Below are 12,913 nucleotides of genomic sequence, written 5' to 3' on the forward strand. Positions count from 1 at the left end.
TGCGGGCCCGGCTCTCTCCGGTTCCCCTTCCCGCCGCCGTCCAGGCCGCGGTTTCCCCGCAGCGCCGCGTCCGCCGGGGCCTCCTGCGGGAGCTGCCGGCGCGGGGAGGCCCGAGCACGGCCCTGCCGAGGGTTCTGAGCGTGCGGCTCAGGCCGGAGCCAGGAGGTGTCTCTGTGCCTTCCTAATCCCTCAGGCGTTTGAGTCTCTCCCCCTCCAGCCTCTCACCGCGCCCGGTGCCAGGGCGGCCTGTAGTTCCGTTAGGTGCTGTCGGAGCCATCACTTCCTTCTTCTCTCCTTCCTCGGAACCTCCTAACGCGCTGCCCTGGCCTCTGATTCCGCGCTGAGTCTGGTGGGTGGTTGTTCTGTGCTGGTGGCCCTGGTGCCCGAGGACGTACCTGGGGCATCAAAGCAACGACATTTTTTCTGCAGTGCTTGTAGCTGCTTGGATTCCAAAGTAGACAAGTTTTTGTCTTTGTCTTTTCCGTAGGAGATAAATGACTACTTAATCTCTCTTCCTCTCTCTTGACATCCCCTCTGCTCCACAGGTACCATCTGTCTTTTCTCTTAGTTGTCCATCTAAACTTGGAGGAATTTCCTCAAGTTTTAATTAGCTCTGATATTTACTCCTTCAGTTTCAAACCTGACATGTGTTTTGTGCCTGAAAATATGCCTGTCTCTAGAAATACCTTGGAAATGTGTCTTTTAGGCTTGTCTTTAAAGTATGTGGGATGTATGTGGATCAACAACAGATGTTCTGTTGTTCCTAAATGTGATTGTTTAATGAACGTGAACACAAATGTGCTATGTTCTGATTCTACAGCACATCTATAGTAACACTGTGTAGTTTGTTAACGTCTCATAACTAAAAACAAGACAAAAACCAAATACACTTCTATCCAAAACCTTTTCTGATTAGGATTGGTAATTTTCTAACAAAAGAAGTCAATGCTATCTTTAATTAACTTAAGAATTCACATTGAGTAGGTTAAGACTCCCAATGACTCTGAGACTCCTTAGAAAGGAGGAATTCCTGAAGCTTAATCCAGGCTGCCTTAACTTTGTAGCATTCATTTGGAAGTTGACAAGGTGCATATGTGTTGATAGATGAAAAATATTGAATGCTCACCATGTCACAGAAGGGTTGGAAGTTACTGACCCAACATGAGTTCTCGTTACTCAGTTTGAGAGGGAAGTACATGGAAGGAAATACCTTTTTATAATTAAAAATAAAAAGGAAAAAAAACCCCCACAAACTACTTCACTACTGAGTTCCATGTGCTGCTCTCACTGTTAAAAAACCCCCTCATTTCTCCCATTTCAAAATCATGTGTGTAAAGCTGCAGTTTTACCATGTTCAGTTTCAAGGACTGCTTGGTTCTTCCTTCTTTTCAGCTCAAGTGTGGTTTCTGTCAGTTTTCTTTCAGGAAGAAAAGAAAATCTTATCCTGCAAATAATTTCAAATGGCTTTGAGATTTTATTTTGTATTCAATTTGTAAAAGCTTCATTCATGATATAAAATTAAAAATGTATTTTCATAGTGAAATTATCTATAACCAGGATTTTGCAAATGGTGAAAATGTTTATTGTTTGCTGTTAGGATTAGATCATCCAGCTTCAGTTTGCTACTTTGACTGGTAGTGGTGACTGTGAAATGGAGCAAGGACACTGCATAAAATTTTGCTCCTCTTCAGAGTGGTTTTGGTTAAATCCAGCTGCTTATCTCTGTTTGCCAGAGCTGTGTTAGTTCTTTTTCAGAGCCTTAGCTGTTGCCTCTGCAGCTTACTCAGCTGGAAGAAGTTAGAACACTCATGTTGAGTCACCTTCCATATGATCAAAGTTGTTCTTGTTTGGTGGGGTTTTTTTTCCTATGTATCTGTGGTCAGTCACAACATGACACCTAATCAGCTGTTTCTGTCCTTCCTTTTGGCAGTGTTATCAACACAATGCTGGTGACATGTGCTGTTTGCTGCTACCTGTTGTAAGTATAAATAATGTCTTGGCTCTTAATCAAGGTGCAGTTCTGATATAATCACAAATTCTGTATAGCTGCAAGACATGTAGGAAGAAGCCTTTCAAGTCTGTCACAAATTTAAACACATGGTATTTTTGACAGCTCTTAGAATGTAGTTTTAAAGACCCCCAGCCTGCTAAAGGAAACATTTTCCTGTTGGTGGATACTGAATTCAAACAAACCTGAGTTCCTGTTGCCCTCTGACACAGCACTGCTGGGTAGTGCTCTGCACTGGCTTGATATTGCTCCTTTCCAGCTCACTGGCTGATTTGCTCACAAGTATAATGGCAGTTTGTCAAGCCTAGAATTTTTCTGATTCACAGACTTTTTGCTCTTTTCATTCTTTATACCCTTACGTTTATTTCCAAGGTGATACCCATGTCATCCTACTCATGAGTTTTGCTTTTCTGAGTTTGGTTGAATATATTCTCAAAACATTGGGGGTTTTTTTCAGAGATGATAATTTTAAATTTTTTTTGTGAGAAACTTGTGATGCTTTGATATATTAAGACTTCCTTTTAAAATGCACAGTATGTTTTCAGGCTGCCATTTTTCTGCAAGAGAATTGGTAGAAATGACAAAATGGCTTGTTGAGGAACTCCTCAAACCATGTGTTATGTTTTCTTTTTTTTGTCAAGAGGTAAGCCAGCTGCAGCTGGAGTCCACAACAGAAAACATGAGTATTGCTTTTTCTTTCTCTTTTTTTTTATTTTATTTATTTTATTTTTTTTTTACTGTAGAGACTGATCTTGTCAAAGAAAGTGCTTGGGAAGAACTTGTTACAGAGAGTAAATGAATAAAAGTTTGGTTGGATCTTTAGGGTTAACTTGTAATAAAATCACTGTTCAGAGTATCACTTGAATCTGAGTAGTATTTTAACTTCCCTGAAGTGTTTAACCATTATTTATGCTACTCCAAGGAGCTTGACATGAATACTCAAGAGAAATACATCTCTAATCTCAAGTTCTTTAGAACTGGCAGGCAAAAGCCATTTTATCAGTGTCAGCACCTTCCAGGAGGGATCTGTTTGGTTCCACGTTGGGTTGGCCTGTGGCACAGGCTTATGCAGGTTTGATCTAGTTTAATAATGTGTGATTAAGGTTTTATACAGGTGAGGCCTATTTATTCTTTTTAGTCAGAGCATTTGACAGATGATGTCTTTAAGACATCATCCTTCTGGATGTTTGTAACAGTACAGCAAACCTGGTTCTGTGTTTTCTATCTGTGGCAGGGTTTTTTTAAGTAGTTTTGCTGAGCAGCTGCAGAAACTTGAGCTTTGTAGTGCCAGCAACTTGAATTTCAGATTGGAATTTGGGAATCTCAGTACTATAAAGGCCTCTTTGCCTGCACATGAAGTATGTAGTAGCACAGTCTTTGGGTAGGTCCCAAGTGCTTGGCTAAGAAAGAACAACTGGATGCTCATTTTTATTAGGGTACAGTAAGCTGGGGAGAGAGGGAACATGGTGGTTTGAGTTTTGTTTAAGTTCAAAGTTCTCACCTTAAGTTCCTCCTACTCTATATTGGAACAGAAATAATGTCCTACTTCACTAAAATTGTTGGAGCTTGGGGTTTCTTTTTTATTGTTTGAAGAAGGACCATTTCCTTGAAGTTGGGGCCACATGGGATTTACAGAATCCTCTGGTTTATGATGTGGAATGCATTTGTGGTGGAATTTCTGAAATCTGGATGCTCTGAGCTCTTCAGATGTACAGGAGTAGTTCACTTACTGAGATTTTTGTACTGAAACAGACTTACTATAAATGTAGTGTAATTAATGTAATTTATAATATGTTCTTGCACATCCAGTGAGAGGTTTCTTTCATAATCTTGTGAGCTCTAATTGGTTTTCTGTATTACCTTTGGTTTTCTCCAATTACACTTTGAAAAAAGAAAAGCAGCAAAATCTTACTACGTTTTAGCCATCAGTAATTATATCCAGCCACATCATAAATTACTTAATTACTTCTCTGGTGTCTGCTTGCCAGAATACAACAAAAAGATTTTTTTCATCATGTTCCAAGACAGAACTTCCCTCATCACACAGTCTTGTTTGGGGTTTTTTTGGTCTTTTTTTTTTTTTTTTTCTTTCCCTCCATGAATTCTGTATAAAATCATAGAACAGGCCTAGTTAGAAAGTGCCTCAAAAGATCATCTGGTCCAACCTTTCTTTCCTCTGTTTTATGCAAACATATGCAAGTTCTTGCTGTATCCTTTTTGGGGGTAAGCATTTCAAAAATTACAGATCTTAATTTCAATGACATTCTTGGAGGAAGCGCAAAGGAGTGGTTTCTGAGGATATTTTGTTGGATATGGTAGAGTTAAAATAGCTTGCTGTGTTGTTCCAGGTAGGATATTCTGTATTTGTGCTGTTATCTGCTTCTTTTTACAGTTGAACTCTGCTAGAATTGCTTTCATACTGTTTTGAGTTACCAGTTGAAAACAGGAACAAAACCAAATTTCCTATCTTCAATAAACACCACTGGATTGACAAATTGATTTGCATCAAACTGAATTTGTGCCAACTAAATTTAAAGCTGTTTCTTCTGTGTTTAGATTTAACAGTGATAATTTTGAATAACCCTTTTGATCATGTGGTGTTAATTTGGTTGTTCTATGCAAGACATTTGCCTGGGTAAGTGCATAATTTGTGTACAGAAATTGTACCCGGCAGTCTTCTGGGGGAGAATACACAAGCCTGGGGAACCTGATAAAATACAAGGCACAAGTATAAGGAGTTACTGCTGCAGAAATTACAGGTTACACCATGTTTCAAGGTACTGTCAAAGTCTAAAGCTGTTCTGCTGGTTGCAAAGCAGTTCCTGAAAGAGTTCTGTGATATTCTACTAATAGAGGACAAAATCCTTGAAAAATGGTATTATTTGCTACTGATTCTAAAGGATTAAAATACGATTGCTCAAATTGACATTTAAATGGAGATAGGAGGACCTTCATTTGTAATATGCAGCATAGACAGATGGCTGCTATGGTACAAAGACCTTTTAAAAAAATCTTTCTGGTAGAACATAAGGGACTTTAATTTCCTTGCCTGAGCCGGGTAATTAACATTAACTGTTGTAAGTGGTATCTTGCAGAATACAAGGACCCGTGGGTGGCTCGAGTGCTGTACCTGATTTTAGTAACTCTAGAACATTACACACTGGATACAAAGGCTTGCTTTGTTTTGCTCTGAGTGCCACAATTTGTTTTGTATTATCATGATAGTTTACTGTATAAAGTGGCATCACTTCAGCAAAACGTGGGAAAAGCTTTTTCATGGCTTCTGGTTTCAAGGGAGGTGTGGTGTTCAGTGCCTAACTGCTGCTTTAAATTATTAGGCCTTGGCAGGGCAGGGAGGAGGAACATACTATTGACCTGTAATGCCATTGTGGCTCAGAGCTTGGGTATCCAGCGTGGTCCCAAAAAATAGCTTTTGAAAGCAGCACAGTGCTTGCCTGAAGCCTGGTTCTGCAGCTGGGACACGTCAATATTTTGAATGTGCTTCCAGCTCATTCAGTTCACAGCCATGCTGAGGCTGCACTCAGGAAGCATAGAGCAGTGAGGTATTTGTGCATAGAGTTCCTTCCTTCTGTACAGTGAGAAAGAGAATAATGTGCTTTAACAAGCTTTTAGTGTTCCTACTCTCCTCCCACTTCTGTTAGCTCAGGATGCCAAAGGCAGATGGTACAGTGCTCTGGCATCCCTTTTATCTGTCTTTTGTATCTGAGTTATTAACCCTTGCAAAATAAATTCTGTGGTATTTTTAGGAGTTGATTTGCTTTTCCCTTAAGTAAATTTAACATAATCATTAATGTGGTTTCAGAATTCATTGTTGTAATCGCTTTGGGTAGCACAGTGGAAGCACATCAACCTAAAGGTTATTGGTCCTTCTTGGTGGGGTCTTGCTGGTGTTTTAATTGCTTTGTAGAGCCTGCTGTACATTTCAAGGCTTGCATGACTGATAGACTGCTGCAGGCTCAGCACGTCATTTTAACTGGAGTCTTACTTTGTGCAAAACTGAAAGGGGCATTGAGAATAAATATTTCTAAATTTTTAAGAGGATTGATGTGTTTTCTTTAAGTCTGGCCCACATCTTTTGCCCCTGGCTGCTCTAGCCATTTTAGAGCTGACTTCGTTTGCTGGTCAGAGCATCAAGGTTTGTGTGGAATTTTCCATGACTGCCTAAGCACTCTGATACATTTGTGGCAGCTCCCATTACAAAGCTGCTCTGCTTTTTCTCCTCCTTACAAAGCATTCTAGAAATAGCAGACAGATGAGCCAGTGTGTTCACTAAATGTGTTTATATAGTTAGTATTTAACATAGATTTAAATCCATAGAAGCACCTATTGCTTTTTCTGAATCTTGTAATATTTACAAAGCAAATACATCTTTTCACAGTGGAATATTTATTTCTGTTTAGCTTTCCTGGATATTTTCCACAAACTGCATTCCTCTTGTTCTCCATTCTGGCTATGGCTTCGGCAGTGTTAGTTTGTGAGCTGCTCTGGTGACAAGGCTGCTGTTGCTGATGATATGGGGTTTGTTGTCATGTTTAGTTTGTTGTTATGGGGCTTTTAATTTTTTTCTGCGTGTATATATTCCTGTACCATTGTACCGTTTGGCATCAGGTCCCTGTTTCTTGACCTCTGTGCCAGGTTTAAATTCACATTTGTCCAATCTCTGATTAAAAATATACCGTGTCTGCAAGGAGAGGTTGTCCTATACTGAAAATAGGAGCAAAAGAGAGTGTGTTTCTCAGAGGTTTTTTGTTTAAAGGGTGCCTCAAAGGCACTGAGAAAAGGTCAGTCTCTCTTCTGTTTCTGTCTTCTGAGCCCACAAAATACCTGAGTTTCATGTTTCAAAACACTTCCCTGTCAGAGGAAACATACAAGAGAAATGCTCTCGGATGGTTTTGTGTTTCTTTAAATCCAGTGGGACAGTTTATTGTTTCAGTTGCAGAATGATTCGGTACCAGATCTTCATTGCTGGAGTTTGGTCTTTCTGTAAGAGCTTGAGTAAAATTTTTATTTGATACTCGACCTTCTGAAAATAATCTTCTCTTCACTGGCAGTACTTGTGCTTTGGACAAGCCTTGCCGTTATCGTAAGCTTTGTCATTTGGCTGATGTTCTTTCTTTTTGGTCTGGGGGGGTTGTTTTGCAGTTGGCTGATTGCAATTCTGGCTCAACTCAACCCTCTCTTTGGGCCACAGTTAAGCAATGAAACAATCTGGTATCTCCAATATGACTGGCCTTAAGGATGCCTGTCCTCTGCTACAATTTATTGACTAGGTGAGTATCATCAGATTTATTCATATATTTGGCATGGTAAAGCTTCAGGAGACATTGAAGAGTAGTTGAAGCAGTATGTTCAGAAGGGCTAGTTTTTTTGCAGGAGAAATCTTATCTTTCTGTAGGCTGCAACCAAACATATTTTGGATGTTCATATTGACTGGATACCATGAAAAGCTTCAACTGAATTTTTGTAGTTATTTTTCTCTGCTTTCATGTCATGTGGTGCTGTGTTCAGTAAGCAGGGGTTTGTTAGAAGAGCAGAACATTTATTCTTCCTACAAAAAAAATAAGTGATTGGGCTGAGGTGTCTTAATAGCTGGCATGAGTGGATTTCCTCATGTTTAACAACTGTTAACCCTCTCTCCAAACCTACTACCTGCTGCTCTGATTCCCAAGGCAACATACAGTAGCCCTCATTCATCTAGAACATCAGACTGAGAAATTAGGATGGTTCTTTATCTCCTGTCAGTGTATAGCACTGAGTTTACAGATGAATGTTTTGGGTTTTTTAAATGATAGCCTGTGTGCAACTTTTAATCATAGGTGAGCCTGATGGTTGCTATCTGGGTAGTGCTATTGGAATGCTGTTGTTGCAGTTCTTGGGTGTGGTTTCTGCCATGACCATCAAAATACAAAGTCTTGTACTAAAACTACGGTGTTGAGTTCAGGTTTCTCTAGAACCAGTAGCATTTGGGCTTGAAGATTCAAATGGAGGATAGATGTGTAAAGAAGTACCCATGATTCTAGTTTTTTCTGCTGGCAATGGAATGCCAGTTCAGTTAGTTCTGAACACACTTAGTTCTTTAGCTGTGGGGTTTTTTGTTAGGTTTAACTGCCCACCCCCTTGTTGTTACTACTTTAACTTATGTTTACAGAAGTCCTATAGCAGCAGACAGATGACAATTGATGTTACAGCTCAGTTAAATGCTGTATGTGAAGCATCCTGAACATTTACCCTGAAGCAAAGCTCCACTGCTTCAGAGCAGGCTTCATCTGAACTGTGGGGTTGTCAAGGCTGGCATGTGAGTGTCTCTAGCTTTGCTTTATAAGCAGCAGGCAGAAGCTCAAGGTAGACTTGGCCTGGCTTCAAGCAGAACCCTGTAATTACCTAAGTCAGCCAAGCTGAATTTCTTAGGTTTTCACTGCTCACGTGTCAACATACAATTCATTGGCTAAAACAGAGACCAGCATGTTCTGATAAGGGGCATACAGATCTTGAATCCCACAGGATAATTCAGTTGCCTGGGATCTGAAAATGAAGTGTAGTTATCTGGATAAGTAGATGCCTTGCGTGTAAAAATTTGGCTTCCTTCTGACTGGTGAGTGGTCTGTGTGTTGTAACCAGCAAGGACAAACTGGAGCTGAGATACAACTCTTGGTCTCTAGGAACTGCTAAAAGAATCCTCTCCCAGTGAAGGATTTTCCAGAGAACTGGTGGCCAATTTGTACCAAAGAAGAGGGAACTAGTGCAGTCCGGGGTGGCCAAAGAGTTTATGTGAGGAGCTGTCATTTTAAAACATATTAATGGAGAATTTGAGACCTTTATAGTGTATGCTGCTGTGTTATATGGAGCAGTTTGCTTTAATCTTTGTTATATTTTATTTCATCGTCTTAATTTGGGAATAAAATGAAGGTTCTTGTATTTGTGAAAAAGAATGTTTGAAAAAAGTAAAAGCTTACAATAATCCTCCAATATCATAGAGAAATACTTTGTTCTTTCTTGCTACAAAGGTGCTATTACAGGACATACTATTCTCCACAATCTTGTCTGAGTTACTCTTGCCGAGTTGAGTGAGCTGAGCAGCAAGGAGGTGGCTGCCTTGATCAGGCTGCAGGGTCCTGTCCTCTGTAGTTTTGAGCCTCTGCACTCAGAGCTTTCTGTTGAGTTTCTCAGCAGGCAGAAACTGTGAATTAGATTCCATCTGAAAGAGCTGGGTTAGGTCTCTGACACTGCACAGAATCCTCTAAATGTAGCTACAGTTTCTTGCTTGACCACTTATTTTTGGCTTTAAAGTTGTGCTTCTCTACCACTCAGGGTGCATGTACTAAACGTTTTTCTGCTTCCCATTTATCTTTCAGTTGAGGTTTGGGTGGATTAGTATTGACAATGCAAAGAGAATGAAATAGTAACTCCCAGAGTAGAGAGATCCTTGTTAAAAACAGGGATAGTCTTAAGTCATTTTACTTGTGCAGGGGAGCAAGCTGAAAATGCAGAGGCTCCTGCAAAGAGCTTCCACAGAGCTGCCTTGATTGACCTGTGCCAAATTAACATAAGTTTGGTCTTTTTTTTTTTTGGTCAGTATCCTCCAATTCAAGTGATGCTTGTATAGACAAGTCATCTGATACATCATCAAGTTAATGGCTTGTAAGAACATGTAAATTTCTGTAAATAAGGGCTATGGCCTCCTCTAAGCCATGTGATCTAACACTACCTTTTCTCCTCCAACTTGTGAAGGTACAGTCTGTGTTCTTGGACCAGGAACTTCCTTCATACAAGTGCAAGAAGGGCTGTCCAGATCACTGGATACTGTTAAAGCATTGAAAACTTTCCAGTGAAATAGTTGTTCTAGCAGTTTATAGTGTAATAAAGCTACTTAAAGTAACTCCAGAAATTAAAAAATGCTAAGAAAGCAAGAAAGTAGAAATTATTCTTGAAGCTTCATATAGGTGAATTATCTACAGTTCTTGACCATTTCTTGGTGCATTTGTGGAATGGAAACAATTGTTGCTAACAACTAGGTCTTCAATTAGCAAATTTTCTCTGTGGAAAGGAATAATTAAGTTGCCTCTTGCTTTGCAGGTAAAGAAGATATTTCTTCCAGATGAAAAACTCCAGTGACCCAAAGATGCCCTTAATATAGTTTGTTGGATACCAAGTCTGCATTAATGCCTTAATCTTTCTATTATGCTTCAAATGGCTTGTTCAAAGCCTTGTTTTTCCTACTCTACAGTTTAACACTGTGCCTAATACAATTTATACTCCTTTTTGATACTGTAAATTTTTCACTGTTAACTTCAGATGTGATGAAAATTTATAAAGTTCTAATGGGTCACAGAGTCAGCTTTCCTTTTCATTCTACTTATTCTGTAGGAACACTGTATATACTTTACAGGTCTTATGTTGTCTGTTGCTGTGCTGTTCACCCCTGTCCTGTTTGCACTTGAAAAAATTGTATGCAATGAAACTGAATGCAGAGAGGAAAAGCAGTGGTGCCACATGTTGATGGCCTTTATATTTTAAAATGAGTTGTATTTTTGGGAAATTTCATCTTAAATTTCTCATGCCTGGAAATAAAACTAATCCTCTGCTTTATACCAAATGTTCTTGTGCCATGTTTAACTGTCATGATGTGCTTTTCATCCCTTCTAGTCAGACAGTAGTTAACCAGAGTTTAGCTGAGGAAGCTTAGGTGATGTGGATAAACTGTAGTGAAGTCACACAGTGTGATGAGATCAGGGCACTTTCTGCCTGTATTGGGACCTCTCAGGCAGTTCTAAAACAGGACAAAGTTTGCAGTCCAGCAGTGCTGAAGGGTCTGCAAGAAGAGGTGACTGCTTAGCTCAAAAGCCTCTTCTCCATGAACTTCCCACTGTCTGGTACTAGGGGGACTCAGTAGCAGAGGTAACATGACTAGTTTTAATGAAGAATAAGTACTAATTTTGATAGGAGATTGATTTACTCCCTGAACTTTTAGGAGGATGATATATATAGGAACAAGCAATTTGAATTGGACAAAAGACACAGCAGTTGTTTTATACTGACTTGGTACTTGCATGTGGAATTGCAGGCCTGATAAAATGTGTGGCAGTGAAGGCCAGGGATGAAAGATTGCTGAGGCTCCTCAATGTCAGCTGAGTCTGCAAGGTTGGGTATGAGTTTACTCAGTCATTTGCTAAGGAATAACTTCAAGGAATATAAATCCTGCCATGTGCAGACCTTCACATGTGCTTTCTTACCTCCTTACATCCTGTCCAGATAAATTGAAGTTGTTTCTTAGTTTCTCACTGCTTTGCACAAGGACATACTGGTGTGGTTTATTGCTTTTCCTTTTGGGTAGCACTGTGACTTGTTCAGTGGGGCAGTACTCATTACTGTGCAGGAAATTCTGAGAGCCTGACAAAGTTCTGTAGCTTGAAGTGATAAAAAACTGGACAACATTAACTGCAAAAGGAACAAGAGCACGTCCACTCTTACCAGTGAGCATAGGGACAGCTGGGACAGCAGTAGTGGGTTGCTTGCAGGTAACCTGCTACTGAGCTGCCTTTGAGCAAGTGAGAAGTGGTGCACATAGTCTGTGGCAAGGAATTCCCAAGAAAATTGGACACCAAATGATCTTCTAAAACCTCAGGTTGGTGTTTGGTTGTGTTTTTTAAAGGTGTGGAGGATAAAACCCATGACATCATATGGGGATGGCAGGCAAAATGTTTCAAGGTATTGAGAGTTTTGAATATGTAACAGTTTTGAAAGCTTATTGACCTGCTTCTCATGTTTACCCTGAAGTGAAACATCAAAAAGAAAACATCCAGCAACAAACAGTGCTACTGGTATGTTGGTATCACCACTTTCTTGAACAAGCTTTCTGTTTTAGGTCAAAATCTGTCGCTCCTGGGAGAAGAAAAAAGAGTTCACGTGGCATGTTTCACTGCTGGTGGATGCAATCAAAGAGTGATTCAAAGGCTGGACAAGCATGCCATGGTGCAGTTTTTATTTAGGTGCTTTACAGATAAAGAAATTTCCCTTTATCCCAGTGGTTAATATTCCCTCTAAAACAGCAGCCAGGAGCATGAGTGAAGAAGTTGAAAAAAAAATCATGTTTTGTTTCTGTTCTGCTGAATGTTGTGTGACCCACTCTCTGCATCGTGACTATGGAACGGTCTGCTCCTTGTGTGCCAGGAATTAACACTGGGACAGTTTCTGGTTTTGCATGACTGCAGGAAACGGGAACAGACGGATCCAGCCGCTGGTGGTATCAAAGCCGCAGGTATCAAAGCCTCCCACAGTGTCCCCTTGCTTTGTGGCAACAGAAGAGAGTGCAAAATATTGACCTATAGATGAAGGGAGGATGCTGGGGGCTGAAATAGCAGGGGAGCCAGGGTCTGCTGAGGTGTGGGGTATTTTGGGGGAAGGTAAAAAGTTAGATGAAGGAAACTGACTGGATTCATACTGCTCAGGGAATTACAGCAACTGCATCTGTGCCCCTCACGGGAAGTTGCTATGAAGAGTTTATGGAAGTTTGCTTTTCCTCCACAGAAAATTACAGAAGCACTTCAGTCAGTCAGAGGTGTCACAGGTGGGGTCTGGTCCTGTGTTTCCAGAATCACGTTACCTGGGGGAAAAAAAAGGTTTGTTTAATTTGTATCAACAGGCACGATGGGTATTGGGTACAGCATGTAGAGCTTTTATTACCACAGCGGGGTGAAATGCAAATTGTCCAAAACAGTACAAGAAATATTCTTTACAAAGATGAAGAAGGGCCGGGCCTTTTTATGTTCTGAAGTCACGTCTGCAGCTGTCTCTCGGTGATGGAGGCCAAGGGAGCAGTTCCCGGGCGGCTGCAGAGCAGCAGGGAAGGGCCCCCCAGACCCGCAGCGCCCCCCGCACCCGCACCCC

At 40.5% G+C, this 12,913-nt stretch overlaps 1 protein-coding gene across 1 annotated transcript; it reads left to right on the forward strand.

The window, feature by feature from the left end:
• The first annotated feature begins 997 nt into the window (after positions 1-997).
• ATP6V0E1 (ATPase, H+ transporting, lysosomal 9kDa, V0 subunit e1) lies at positions 998-7,265 on the forward strand. Its single transcript, XM_010002078.1, has 3 exons — positions 998-1,086; positions 1,931-1,978; positions 7,172-7,265. The coding sequence occupies exons 1-3, from the start codon at positions 998-1,000 to the stop codon at positions 7,263-7,265; spliced, it is 231 nt and encodes a 76-aa protein (XP_010000380.1).
• Positions 7,266-12,913: the final 5,648 nt, after the last annotated feature.

The sequence above is a fragment of the Chaetura pelagica genome, unplaced genomic scaffold (assembly GCF_000747805.2).
Source record: "Chaetura pelagica isolate M959 unplaced genomic scaffold, ChaPel_1.0 scaffold356, whole genome shotgun sequence".
Lineage (NCBI taxonomy): Eukaryota > Metazoa > Chordata > Aves > Apodiformes > Apodidae > Chaetura > Chaetura pelagica.